This window comes from Hippocampus comes, unplaced genomic scaffold (assembly GCF_001891065.2).
Source record: "Hippocampus comes isolate QL1 unplaced genomic scaffold, H_comes_QL1_v1.1 scaffold437, whole genome shotgun sequence".
NCBI classification, from domain to species: Eukaryota; Metazoa; Chordata; class Actinopteri; order Syngnathiformes; family Syngnathidae; genus Hippocampus; species Hippocampus comes.
The window spans coordinates 160,677-174,097 of NW_017805699.1; the positions used below are offsets into that span (position 1 = coordinate 160,677).

A 13,421-nucleotide genomic window follows, 5' to 3' on the forward strand; every position below is an offset into this window, starting at 1 on the left:
TCATCGTTCATAACCTCAAAATGTGATATGACCGACGTAAACAAAGGAACTTAATCGCTTCAATAAACGCAAAGAAAAATGTTTGAAATGCCTCATCACAGATCCTTCCGACACCAAACTATTTTTGCACTTTGGAGTCTTAGAACACAACATCATTTGTCCAAGAAACATTGGTGCGCGTTTCATTTGCAACCCCGCATTCGATAGCTTAATAGTCCACGTCATGTTTGACTTAGTGTGACACCAAAAAATAAAAGCTTGCTAAAAAGAGTGCTGAGACAACACCAAAAAATAAAAGCTTGCTAAAAAGAGTGCTTTTTCTTTACTTACGTGTGGATCCGAAGTCACCCAGACCTTGATAACTCACAAAAGCTGAATTCAAGGCAACTGCCCTATCCTTCTGTCGTGTTTTTTTATTTTTCAAAAATAGGCGATATTAGGCGAGCGAAGAAATGGTATTAGGTATTATACACCATATGTACTGTATAATTAAAAGTCAATTAGTCAAAAATTTCAGATAGTGACTTGATGGAAATGTTCTTTTAAAGGGAAAAAGAAAAAACACATTACAAGTTCAGTTCGGTTAAAAAAAACAAGAGAATATCAATTTCAAATGTTTATTTTTCATTAAAAAATGAATTTGGAGCAATACATTGCAACACGCACGATCAAGAACAAGATCACCAATTGAAGGTGGGTGGATTAAAAAAAAACCAAACAAACAAAAACAAACCAACTATACAAAAAGCAAAAGGCTGCAACAATTATCGCCTCTTTTGGAACATATTTCCTCTTCCCATTCCACCACGCCCTCTGCCTCTTGCGGCCACTGGTGAGAAAAAAAGAATTATATTGGCAAGTGACAACAGCACTGTGCAACAATCAATCCACCGGAGCATTTGAGCAAGCCCACGATTCAGTTCTAGCATCTAATAAACCCACAGAGGAACCGTAAAAAGCCCATATTAAATCCACACACAATCATAATTTAAACATAATTATTGCATTATATATTTTTTCTCTCTGAAGGTTAGTTTGGCCCTTTGAGGACTTTACAAGGTTTCTGCTTGTAGGGAGAAAAATCAGGGGGAGTGGGAGTCCTTTCTCTTTTAAAATATGCATGTGTGGTGCAGATCCTATTTCTGTCCACTTCGTGCCACTATCTTCAATTCCAATAACGTGGTACCTCTGACTGGGGTTTCCAAGAGTGTTACCCACCTTGTGCTTTGAGGATGGCTGCCTTGCCTCTCCCAGCACCAGAGCCCTGGTTCTTATTCTTCATACTCTTCAGCATGGGCGCATTCTTTAGCATGTCCGGTAAAATCAGGAAGCGAATCTTGCTGCCCCGGATGTACACTTGCTCCAGTTGGGCCACACGCCCGTCCCGATAGGTCACCGTGATGTTCGACATCTGTGAAGCCGAAGAACAAACAACAAGGTCAAATTTACAAGTCACTGGAAATGTCTTGAAGGTAAATAAAATATAAGCTTTGTTCAGGGATTAGACAAGTCATGCTGAATTTGTGCATGTCTCCCTTGAATTAACCAACGTTCATTCAATTAAGTTCTTGCTTTCAAAGTTAGTTAGATGAACAAACAACAAGCTCAAATTTACAAGTCACGGGAAATGTCTTGAAGGTAAATAAAATATAGGCTTTGTTAAGGGATTAGACAAGTCATGCTGATTTTGTGCATGTCTCCCTTGAATTAGCCAACGGTTCATTCAATTAAGTTCTTGCTTTCAAAGTTAGTTGGCATAACTAATTCTACAAACTATGAGGAAGAACAGCATGATGTGGCATTGCATCACCTGGCAGTTCATATTGTCTTCGGCCTCAATAAGCTTGCCTCGATACACCTCTCCAGTGTTGGTCTCGCAGGTCACAATGTGTCCCTCGGCTTCATGCAGGACTTTGATGGGCACACCAATCGACATTTTGAGCTACTTTCCTAGAAAACATACAGCAATATATTAATTCTGTTACTTTTTGGCATTCAGGGGGAAACATCCTTACTTCAATTGAGTAAATGTATGCTGTTTCATGGTGACAACAAGGAAAACATACAGCAATATATTTATTCTGTTACTTTTTGGCATTCAGGTGGAAACATCCTTACTTCATTGAGTAAATGTATGCTGTTTCATGGTGACAACAAATGTGAAGAGTCGACAACAGCAGAAACCTAACACTCCTATGATTCATTTGTTGGTTAATCCTGAACTAGGATTTTCGGACTTCATCGAACTCAAATATTCACATTAGTTGTACTAAAGGGGTAACTCATAGTGTCGAGTCTTTGTATAACGTCAATCAATTTCGTGAAAACGAATGGCTTTTCTCGGCTGTCGCTGCAAAAGATGCAAACTAATTACAGCAACGAACTTCAATTTCACAATTCGATGTTGAAAAATGGTAATTTGTGCACGCTATTTGGTCTTTTAATTAAAACGCCAACACAAGGTACTATGTGACGCCATCAGGTGTTAGGTTAGCTTAATTGGCTACAACCGGCTAGCGAACACTGAATTCAACCAAAGTAATAAACTTACAAAGAGCAGGCCCAAAAAAAGTTTTAAGGATTTAAATTCATGAACACAAACCAGAATCTATGATTCGATTAAATTAAACGCGAATGGTAAATCTTTTAGCAGCTCGAGCATGAACGGAGGGAGCCATGTTGGAAGATGCAATGAATTACAACGGGTGCTCATTCAGCCAAACACACACAACATTAATTAGATTAAAATAATTTCGTAATCTATTTCACAGCTTTTGTGTTGCTCTTACCTGGAATATTATTGCTTCGAAACAAGGTTCCACTTGTTGTTTTAGCCTAAGACTAAGCAACGTGCACTCGTCGGTCGCTTACGTCTTTTGGAGCCTTTTTCCGCCCACCCACAATGCACCTCCCAGCACTTTGAAATACTTCCGGTTTAGTAGCACAGTGCATTGTGGGACTTGTGTTTTTTTTAAACCATTACCCTCTTCTGAATCCATTTTGATTTTCACACTGATTTATTTTATAATGGAACAGCACACAACTGAAAAAAATATAGTTCTGTATCTGACTCAATTAATAAATGCACATTATAAATCCAAAATGACCTTTACTCAGATTTAAGATTTGTCGAGCAGCATTACCTAACAGATGATGGCAGTATTGAGTAAAAGGGCCAAAATCTCAAACCACCACCAACTACAGTACATGTACGATATGTTACATATCTTGAATGTTTGCTCAAAAACGACCTACGATGTGGTTTGGGGACATATTTTGTTGTTAATTTTAGAAAGTTTGTTGGGGGAAATGTGAAAAATTTGCCAGTGTCAATTTCAGCAGTTAAATTATTATACTAAAGAGTATGAGTGTATATCTTAAGAGTGCAAGAAATGAATAAAGCATAGAAATATTGCATATGCTGTACTGCAGCGCTAACCAAGATGGTCACGTGTGTCACTCCCGGGAAACGTGTCCCTGTGAGGCGCATAAATGTTGTTTAATGCCAGACTTTCAATGGATTTTTAATGAGGAAACAAAAAGTGTAATGGCACAATAAAAGCGATCATCAAATAAGACTACATTTGATTTCCATTGCATTAAGTTCTAAAGCTGGCGTCAGTGTAGGGCTGCTCTGTAAACACCTCTCGTTGAGTGGTCTGTAGTGCAATCTGATGTGTGCTGTGTGTGTGCGTGTCTCTTTTTCGTTGGAGTCTGTGTCTACAAATGTGACTCAGAAAGCCGCCCCGTTGCAGGCATATGGTCTCATATTTGACCTGATAAAACAAGCCCTTTGTTTTGGCTGTACTGGTGAATAATATGTGGGGAAAAAAACTGTTAAGTGTCAACATGTTGCCTAGCAGTTATCAAATCACTCGTCAAATTGTTGCAATTTAAGAAGTTCCTTGGTAACAGATGACTTCTCTTTAAACATTGCATGCTCCCCAACTTGACTTATTTACACTTCATAAAAAAGTCGATAAATATCTGTTGTATCAACAAGTCGGGCTTTGAGAAAAATACATTTTGTAAAATGCAACATGGACAACATACATCATTTATTGAATGCAACCCAAAAATTCAGACTGCACAAAGTTGAAATTGCAACAGATAATTCTGCTGATTGACATCAGGGAATGCACATCAGAACCACGAAAAGGCCATTGGCGTGCAAAAAAGTGGGGATGGGGGTTCGATTGACTGCCAGACGGTGGAGGGGACATTCCAATGGCTCCTCCAAATAATTTCACGGACAATACAACAGACGCATCTCAGCCAGAAAAATCTTCCGCCCGCAACCCTTTGTGAAAGTTGCTAATAAACAAAGTCAATTGATGATACAATGTGATGCAGTAGGGTGACATTTTCTTTAGATTTTTTTTGGAGATATTTTCCTGAATTTTTTTTCGACAAAGTCAGAATTGTTCAATTTTATTTCCGCCTTGGCTGTTTTGGTGTTTTTTTACATTTTTAATATTTAATCACCATACGTATCAATTGGCATTATGATTTCAGGGGGGATTTGTGGTTTACATTTTAAGGTGTTCAATTCGTCAAATAACATAAAATGCCGTACGTGGCGTCAATCTGTGAAGCTGCCGGAGGGGACATTCCAATGGCTCCCCCAAATAATTTCACGGACAATACAACAGATGCATCTCAGCCAGAAAATTCTTCCGCCCGCAACCCTTTGTGAAAGTTGCTAATAAAGAAAGTCAATTGATGATACAATGTGATGCAGTAGGTTGACATTTTCTTTTGATTTTTTTGGTAGATATTTTCCTGAATTTTTTTAGACAAAGTCAAAATTGTTCAATTTTATTTCCGCCTTGGCTGTTTTGGTGTTTTTTACATTTTTTATTTTTAATCACCATACGTATCAATTGGTATTATGATTTAGGGGCGATTTGTGGTTATGTTTTCAGGTGTTCAATTCCTCAAATAACGTAAAATGCCGTACGTGGCGTCAATCTGTGAAGCTGCTAACTCATATCTTATCAAAATGAAGACTGAGCGTTTTATTATTTTTAGGTTTTACAAACTTTGGTGAAGCACCGACGGCAGAGATAACTTTGGTGAAATGTAAACATTTGCCCAAAATGTCCACTCTGTCATTGTCCACCCTGTCAGCATTCTCACATATTCTGCCGTTGGCATGTACATTATCTGCTTGCAGTTCATTTATTTGACAAAAAGTACATGCTGGTATGTATTTCTAACAACATCACATGAATGAATATGAAGTTCAATAGAAAACCCTCAGATTTTTGATGAAATGGGAAAGTCTCAAAAGTCCTTCATGATGATGTTGCCTCTGATGTGTTTTTCATGATGGCTGCGGTATTGCCCTGGAATGCATAAATCCTATTTCCTTTATTTCCAGTCCCAATATTTGTATCGTCTGCATTAGATAAGACGTGTTGTGTTGTGTCTATGACACTTCTGTCAATTCCGTCGAGTGGGTCTGTATGTAGGAGAGAGCTTGAACATTGACAAAGGAAATAGCGCTTCCAATGTCTCTCACTTCCTCACTGTTGGTCCCTTCCGACTGCTGTGTTGTTAGGTTTCCATTGGGTATGCAACTGTTTGGTAGAGTGCCCAACGTCGACGTCCACTGGCTGGAGTCGAGGACGTAGCTGTTGACCACGGTGCCGCACGACGAATCATCTTTACTGATGCGCGAGGAAGTCCGCTTGATGCTGCTGCTCCTCGTGTCTCGGCCATCGCCGCTCCCGACCCAGAGGCAGCGGTTGTCCCTCTGGCCGAGAATGTGCTGGTGGAGAATTCTCCGAAACGTCTGTCGGAACTCTCGGATGCGATAGGCGTAGATGAAGGGGTTGACGACGGAGTTGGCGTGGGACAGGATGATGGCGATGTTCATCACCCAGATGTGTGGACGTTGGCAGCTGTCACACAGGTAGTTGAAACAGTTGATGATGTGCACGGGGAGCCAACAAAAAGCAAACAGGCCCACGATGATGGCGAGAGATTTGGCAGCGTGCACCTCCTTATGAAGGGTGGAGCGAAACGAAGACGATTCTTTTTCAGCGCGAGAGGGAGCTGGGGCCACCTTTTTGAGGCCCATCAGACGGAGCTGGCGCCGGGCAGCCATGAAGATATGAGCGTAGACCACCAGCATGACCACCAGGGGCAGCAGCACGCAGCCAAAGAAGTTAAAGTAGATCATGTAGTCCAGTGTAACCACTCCCTCAAAGAGGCACTCGGTCAAGCCTTCGGGACAACTGCTGGTGGAAGCGGTGGTGGAGTTCCATCCTGTGCCAAAGAGGGAAGTCAATGAGAATTCTGGTCGTGGCGTACCAGTAGTCTACTTTTGTCTTACTTGTCATATAACACACACGTAATGGATGAGCGCTTAAATTCAAAAGGCCCGTCCGTGCCAATGTCTTTTTTTTAGCCCTTTAAAGACAAGTTAGGGTTTGCATTTGTCGATCTGCATTGTGAATGAAGACCCAGATCAAGCAAATACGTTTTTGGGTTTGAGGATTGGATCTATAATCTGTGATGTGGTACAATATTATCATCATCATTTCAAATGACAAATTCCTATGCGTGTTTGTTTCTAAGTTTTATTTTTATTGTGATTATTTTTAACAGGTACGCTTTCCAAATTGGAGGACGATAGAAACCAACAGCTATTTTTCTAACTAGCCTCTGGTTCATGGAAATTGAATACATTGAAATAAGGGAACACGTCACCACCAGATCGAGCAGTTAGCTCTGATTTTTCTCCCCCCAATCTATTTTACATTCAATATTAGTTCAATCAGATTTTTTTTTTTTTTAAATTCTATCATGAAAACCAAGTACCTTTATTCCAGCCCAGCATTGGGGTCAGACCGATGGCAACTGAGAGGAGCCAGCAAAATGCAATGATACCTTTTGCCCTCTGGCTAGTTACCAGGCTGTTATACCTGAAAAAATGAGGACAAACACAAATGTTGCTTTGCGAGAAGACAATATTCTTCCAGTTATTATTGGGTCGTGAGGGGTACATTTCTGAAAAAAAAAAAAAAGTAATATACTGTTGGTTTGTTGTACATTATGAGCATTTGTGGGATACCAGTGAATGTTTTACGGTTTTGGACTCAGTTTGTCTTAGGTTTTATTTATTTATTTTAGAATGGCACATTTTTTTTTTTTGTCTATGCACACACACACACACACACACACACACACACACCTAACATATTCCCTGCGTATGAAACCATGGTCACTAGGCTGCAGAAACCCTTTAAAAGTTCTAATGGAGATTTAACTTGATGAGGTTTTGGTGCCAGAGGCAAAATAAAAAAACAACAAGCTGTTATGCAACCGCTTATGCAAATAAGTCACCTGCAGTGGCTTATGCGAGATGGAATATCCTCTCAGGGTGGAAGAATGTACTGTACTCTGGCTTTAATGAAGCACGTTTAAACAGCTCAAGTCAGTGGTGTGCCATTGTGAAAGAATAACATTCTTAACAATATCAGGCCTGCTATTGATTTATGCAGCTTCCTTAGGCTTGTTTTCACAGACATTTACATTTAAATTATTTTTGTTTTTAGGGGAAAGGAAAATCAGTTCAGTTCATTGCTATTTTTTAAATTTTTTACAACCAAAAATCTTCAAGGCAGCTGCCTTCAAGCTTGTGGGCGGTGATTTCAGCGCTTCCGCCATGTTGTTTTGATATGCTAGTCACGCACGTGACGGGATTTCACCTGACATGAGAAGTCACGTGAATTTATGGGAAAAGACCTATTAAAGGGATGATTTAAAAAAAAAATACTCCTACTTCTAGACGAACCAAAATAGAGGGCAGCACGGTGGTCGACGAGTTAGAACATCCCACTTCACAGTGCAGAGATCATGGGTAAAGTATACCATAATAGTATAGAATCTATAGTATAGTATCTAATAGAAAAGTAACTGGTGGTGCTGCTTTAATTAAAAGTTGCAACTACTTGTTCTTGTGTCGTCTTACCTGAGCGGGTTCTTGATCGCGATGTAGCGGTCCACGGCGATGGCCAGCAGGCTAAAGATTGAGCTCTGGGTCAACACCAGGACGAAGCAAGCGATGAAAAGGCATCCGTGGAAGTCGGCGCAAAAGCCAGTACTGGTGTTTCATGCATTTTTTGAAATGAGGCTTTCTGTATTATTTTAAAAAGAGGACTCATTTTCACGCGGAATGATTCCATTCGCTTTGATTTATTCAAATCAATTGAAACCAATTTTCCGATCCATATTGGTTTTTCGTTGCCGAAATACATGACTTTAAATGAAATTCATCGATGACCTTGAGTCGACTATAGTCCACTATAAAAAAATATTCATCGCCTTTGGTTCGATTCGGTAAAAAAACCTGCAATAAGCTTGACATCCACCCAAACAAACGCAAATCGTTTCAATGATACCTGATAGTGATGGCGAAAGGGATGGCCAGCAGGCCCACAGCAATGTCGGCCGCCGCCAGCGACACCACAAACAAGTTAGTGATGCTCTGCAGGTTGGAATTGAGACACACGGCCCAGCACACCAGGATATTCCCGGCCACGGCCAGACAGGCGATCGCCAGCTCCAGGCCAATGTAGACCAGGTGGTAATTCTTCAGCATGGTTCTGCTGTCCTCTTTTGCGCCTTTCTTGGCATCCCACGGTTACATGTGCAATAAAGGTCGGAAGCGTTAGCGGCGGGCACGCTCGCCCATACCTGTTTTTTTTTTTCTATCCGGGGAGGTTTTGGCCACGAATTCATGGGCGGTGATCTAGCCAGGAAAGCAGAGAGAACACAGTCTGAGCTCCTGTACAAACAACAGGTTTCCACACACACACACACACACACACACACACACACACACACACACACACATTTAAAAGCCATCTATCTCTCCGTGACAGGGTGGAACAGTTTGCTTCTCACACAAGACTAAAGCAGACAATACATCTATTTTATTCTGGGAACATGTTTCCTGAAACTTCAGCGCACACACACGTACAGTATCATTCTCGACCCTTCCCCTTTACTGATAATGACACAATAAAAAAAAAAAAAAAATTGGGCAGTATGTGAAAGTTCTTGTGCTATTATTGTACCGTGTTTAAATTCCACTTCATGCGGCAAAGGTGAGGTGAGAGTGAGAGTCTGTCCAGACGTGTTTTTCCACGCCGTGTCAAGTCACACTCGACATTACGTATTTGTTAAAGTGCGAAGAATAACACGTCGAACGGAGTGGATTTTTACATCAAGTTTAAGGACACATGGAAGAAAAACAAAATACTCGAGAATAAAATAATGAAATACATTTTTTTTTTTTGAGGAAACACATATAAGAATTAAGGGAGAATATTTTTAAAGAGGTAATACAGTAGTACATCAATTGTCAATTACAAGGAAGAATCCTGACATTACAAAAAATAATTTACCGGTACTACTGAAGTCAAATGTTCTCACAAAGAGAAAATATTTGTTCCCCTTCTCATGTAGGCTGAAAGTGTTCAGGTATCGTGAAAAACAAGTCAATCACTTGTTGACTAAGCTGAATAGTTTGATTCAAGTACTCGTGTATTTAAAAAAAAATAATTACAGGTGCATTTATAACAAAACTTTAAAAACAGCTGGGTAAATAGTAATCCAAATTGGGTCAGAAAGGAACCAACTACTTTTTGGGTTGTTTAACCCAAAAAGTTTGGTGAAATGAATTACCCACAAAGCAAGCCAATTTTGTGGATTGCTTTCTTCTAAGCAACCCACAAAATTGGAATACAATTGCCCCCAAAAATTGGGGCAAATTAATAACTCAAAAAGTTTGGTCAATCCATTTTTGACTTGACTAGGTTTATTTTTTTGACCCAACTAATTTTAGAGTGAATGACTCAGTTGAATCATTTTGACTCATGAAATACTTTTTTTTCCCCAAAGGCCATTCCCTATCTCCTGTCTACATCAAAAATTTATTTAGTTTGTTTCTTATATTTAAATTGTCAATTCTTGAGATTAAGAATTGTGGAATCTGTGATCATCAAAAATCAAAATCGCCATATATTGTATCGAGATATTTCAGTCCAGAAGTCCATTTGGCAAGAATTTATTAATTGATTGGCATACGCATAAATACTTCTTACCCGTGTTCAGTGGCGGCTGCATCCTCTGTGCACGTTTTCCATTCATTGTTCTCCTTCCACTGCCTGGTGGCCACACGGTAAACCCCTGCGCTGATCCTAATTGACACATACACTGGACCAAAGTCCTACTTTGCCTTTTGTTCCCACGTCAGAATCCTTCCCAGATCCTAGAGGAATGACAAAAATGCTTGATCTAGCCGGTTCGGAATCCTACAATGAGGAGGGGGGTGGGGGGAGGGAAAAAAAAACAGTCTGTGCCATTCTATGTAAACGGGAATGATGTAAAGTTACGTGAGATTCCCCTTCAGAGAGTGTGCTGTTTTCAGGCGCCAAGTGAAACTATAGTGACCAGGGGAAAGCTTTCTTGTTTGTACATCTTCCAGATGACTGCTTCAGCCCAAAAAAAAAGAAAAAGAAAACACACACACACACACACACACACACACACACACACACACACACACACACACACACAAGATGGGTAATGCTCATGCAGGCTGTTGGCTTGGAGGAAATGATAAAGACATCCTGCACATCCTGATAAAGTGGATCTGCCTCTGCGCTGTCAATCGATGTCCCCCACTCACAACGCGACAATAAAGTAGCGTGTGCGCCTATGTGTCACTAAGAGAGAAAACACACCAATAACACATGAACTCTAATGCTTCATTTGAAGTAAAAAAAAAAAAGTAGGCATGTTAAAAATGTCCTTTCCAATGACTGCATACTGAAAAAAAAATATATAGAGTTTTGGTTTACAGTTAATTAAATATAAGAAAAAAAAGCTTGTGCATCCTGAAAAAAAAAACACCAACAAACAACAACAAAAAAAGACTACTAGAGCATCCGAACTTTATTTTGGGTTAATCAGAGGCATTTTAAATAGTGGCAGGTGTCTGCTGACTCCCAATTAATACGAGTTTGAGTGTAACAGTTTAATTCTGAACACAGCCCCATCCTAAGGAATAAGAGGGTCTTCGCACTTCTGCAGTCACATATTTATTTGTTTTAACCAGTTCAGCGATAGCGGTTACTACAGCGGACAACTTATGTCATCAGGTTACAGGGTGCAAGAAAGGGTTAATTCGCCTCTTAAAAGGTTTTGAAATGATTTATCTTGGCTTCATTTTTTTCTTTTTAATATTACAAAATCTGAGCATTGAAAATTTGTTTCTGTGGACTCTAAAAATGAACTTATATTGCGTTAACTGAGTTAGAGAAGAAGAGTGATTCTCAAAAGTGAGATATGAAGACCACTTTTGGTATGTGGGCTCCCTCTAGTGGTATGTTAAAGAATCACTGAATTAAATGTTCTAACCGTCCACTTCAAATTGTTTTTATTTATTTATAGTACTTATTATTTTTTAATTTGGTTCAATTAAACAAAGAATAAAGAAATACAATCTCTGCCTGATTTTTTATGAACATTTCCGTCGACTGTATTTTAATTGGCCTGGATGTCGGCACTCGGGAAGCTAAGCCGTAGCGGTACTTTGACAACCACTGCGGTAGAAAATAGGTCAGAATGCATGTGCAGCAACATCAGTGTGTAAAGTGCTGCTCGTACACCGACGCTTCAGGACCATGAGATCAATAATGACAAACAGTCACAAAAAGGGAGATGGAAAGCAAACGTGAAAGAAGATGCAGGGGGCAGGCGGGTGAGAAAAAAAAAGTGACGAACTTCAGTCATTTCAACAGACAGTGACACTCCCAAATAAGTACACTCCCTTTACTTGACCTTTACATTAATTTATTCCTTCAAGATATTACAAATAAATAGACCCAGCAGACGTTCTATTCCAAGACTCGAACAAAGCTTCAATAAATACAAGTCAAAAAGGCATAAAAGGAGCTAAAGTAAGGACACAGACAAGAATTTTACTATCCTTTGTCCCGTTAATACTTAAGAGATCAATTTACAGCATCAGCGTGAGAATAAGGGTGGTCGTTCGGAACTAAGACTGATTTTTTTTCTTCTTTTTCTTTTAAGGTCCTGTCTTAGTCGTGAAAAAACGTGTGGCTGTCTTCGGCGTAAAAAGGCAACAGGAGAGTTTCCGCTGTCAGCGTCTCGCTCAACAAAAAGCCGCGTTGAGGCACGACAGGGTCAGAGCGGTGAAGGCAATCGGGACGGAGGGACGGATGCCGCTGTCTTGTCTTCCGACGCGGGTGTGAAAACGGTGTACATGTGCTACGCAAGGCCAAAATATGTGCTAGTAAACGAGGGCGGCATCATTGAACACGTCGTAATGCTCGTGGAGGTGAAATCGACTGCAATTGTGCTCTCGTCCACTCGGATTGCGTGACAAAATGGCCGATGTGGTATGTCGTACATTCACATCCATGCGTTTCTAGTTTTGATATGTTAGAACGGTCAAGTTAGAGCACAGAAATGCGAGATATGTCTCCATAATTCCCCTTGCTATGTGGTGAAGATAAATGATATGTTTACAGCAGGGCGAGAAAAAACTGTGCTCAAGGGCTGCATTGGATTTTTTTTAAACATACAGATGGGCCAGGTTTTCGTTGATGAGAACTGGATACAAAAATAAGTTAAAATGTGTATGTAAAATGAAGAAAAAAAAATATATTCATCCACCCATCATCCGATCCACTTGCGAAAGCTGATCCCAGCTGTCATCGAGCATCCTACACCCTGAATTGGTCGCCAGCCAATCGCAGGGCACGCATTGACAAACAACCATTCGCGCTTACAATCACGCCTTTGGACAATTTAGTGTGTCCAATCAACGTACTACGCGTGTTTTTGGAATGGGGGAGTACTTGGAGAAAACCAATGCAGAACATGCAAACTCCACACAGAAAGGCCGGAGCCTGGAATCAAACCGTGCCCCTCTGCGCTGTGGGGCAGACATAAGAGTTGCCCACCGAGCCGCCCCATAAATAACATCCATCGATCCTTCCATTTTCTGATCCGCTTATCCTCACAAGGGTCGCGGGAATGCTGGAGCGTATCCCGGCCGTCTTCGGCCAGTTGGCAGGGGACACCCTGAACCATTTGCCAGCCAATCGCAGGGCATACAGAGACGAACAACCATCCGCATTCACACTCAGGGACAATTTTGAGTGTTCGATCAGCCTGTCATGTATGTTTTTGGAATGTGGGAGGAAACCGGAGTACCCGGAGAAAAAAACCTGGGGAGAACATGCAAACTCCACACAGGAAGGCCGGAGCCGGAATCGAACTCACGACCTCTGCACTGGAACCTGAAATGTTAATTTAGCAATTGTAGCTTCAACCGTGTGAGTAAAAAAATGTAAATAGGCATGTAAGGACTTTTT

At 40.6% G+C, this 13,421-nt stretch overlaps 2 protein-coding genes across 5 annotated transcripts; both read right to left on the reverse strand.

Moving 5' to 3' along the window:
* Nucleotides 1–603: 603 nt before the first annotated feature.
* On the reverse strand, nt 604–2,918 carry LOC109523435 (small nuclear ribonucleoprotein Sm D3). 3 transcript variants are annotated; one of them, XM_019882590.1, is made up of 4 exons: nt 2,790–2,918; nt 1,811–1,950; nt 1,219–1,411; nt 604–829 (listed from the first exon to the last, which is right to left on the reverse strand). In XM_019882590.1, exons 2-4 carry the CDS (start codon nt 1,934–1,936, stop codon nt 765–767), a joined length of 384 nt encoding a protein of 127 aa, XP_019738149.1. In that variant the 5' UTR covers nt 1,937–1,950; nt 2,790–2,918; the 3' UTR covers nt 604–764. The 3 variants fall into 3 exon arrangements, with proteins under 3 accessions (XP_019738149.1, XP_019738150.1, XP_019738151.1); XM_019882591.1 differs by having other exon boundaries at nt 1,811–1,952; nt 2,793–2,917; XM_019882592.1 differs by having other exon boundaries at nt 2,872–2,910.
* Nucleotides 2,919–5,147: 2,229 nt separating this feature from the next.
* LOC109523434 (adenosine receptor A2a-like) lies at nt 5,148–10,514 on the reverse strand. 2 transcript variants are annotated; one of them, XM_019882588.1, is made up of 5 exons: nt 10,119–10,514; nt 8,412–8,761; nt 7,982–8,113; nt 6,829–6,932; nt 5,148–6,273 (listed from the first exon to the last, which is right to left on the reverse strand). In XM_019882588.1, exons 2-5 carry the CDS (start codon nt 8,609–8,611, stop codon nt 5,432–5,434), a joined length of 1,278 nt encoding a protein of 425 aa, XP_019738147.1. In that variant the 5' UTR covers nt 8,612–8,761; nt 10,119–10,514; the 3' UTR covers nt 5,148–5,431. The 2 variants fall into 2 exon arrangements, with proteins under 2 accessions (XP_019738147.1, XP_019738148.1); XM_019882589.1 differs by having other exon boundaries at nt 8,412–8,797.
* Between the last annotated feature and the right edge of the window lie 2,907 nt (nt 10,515–13,421).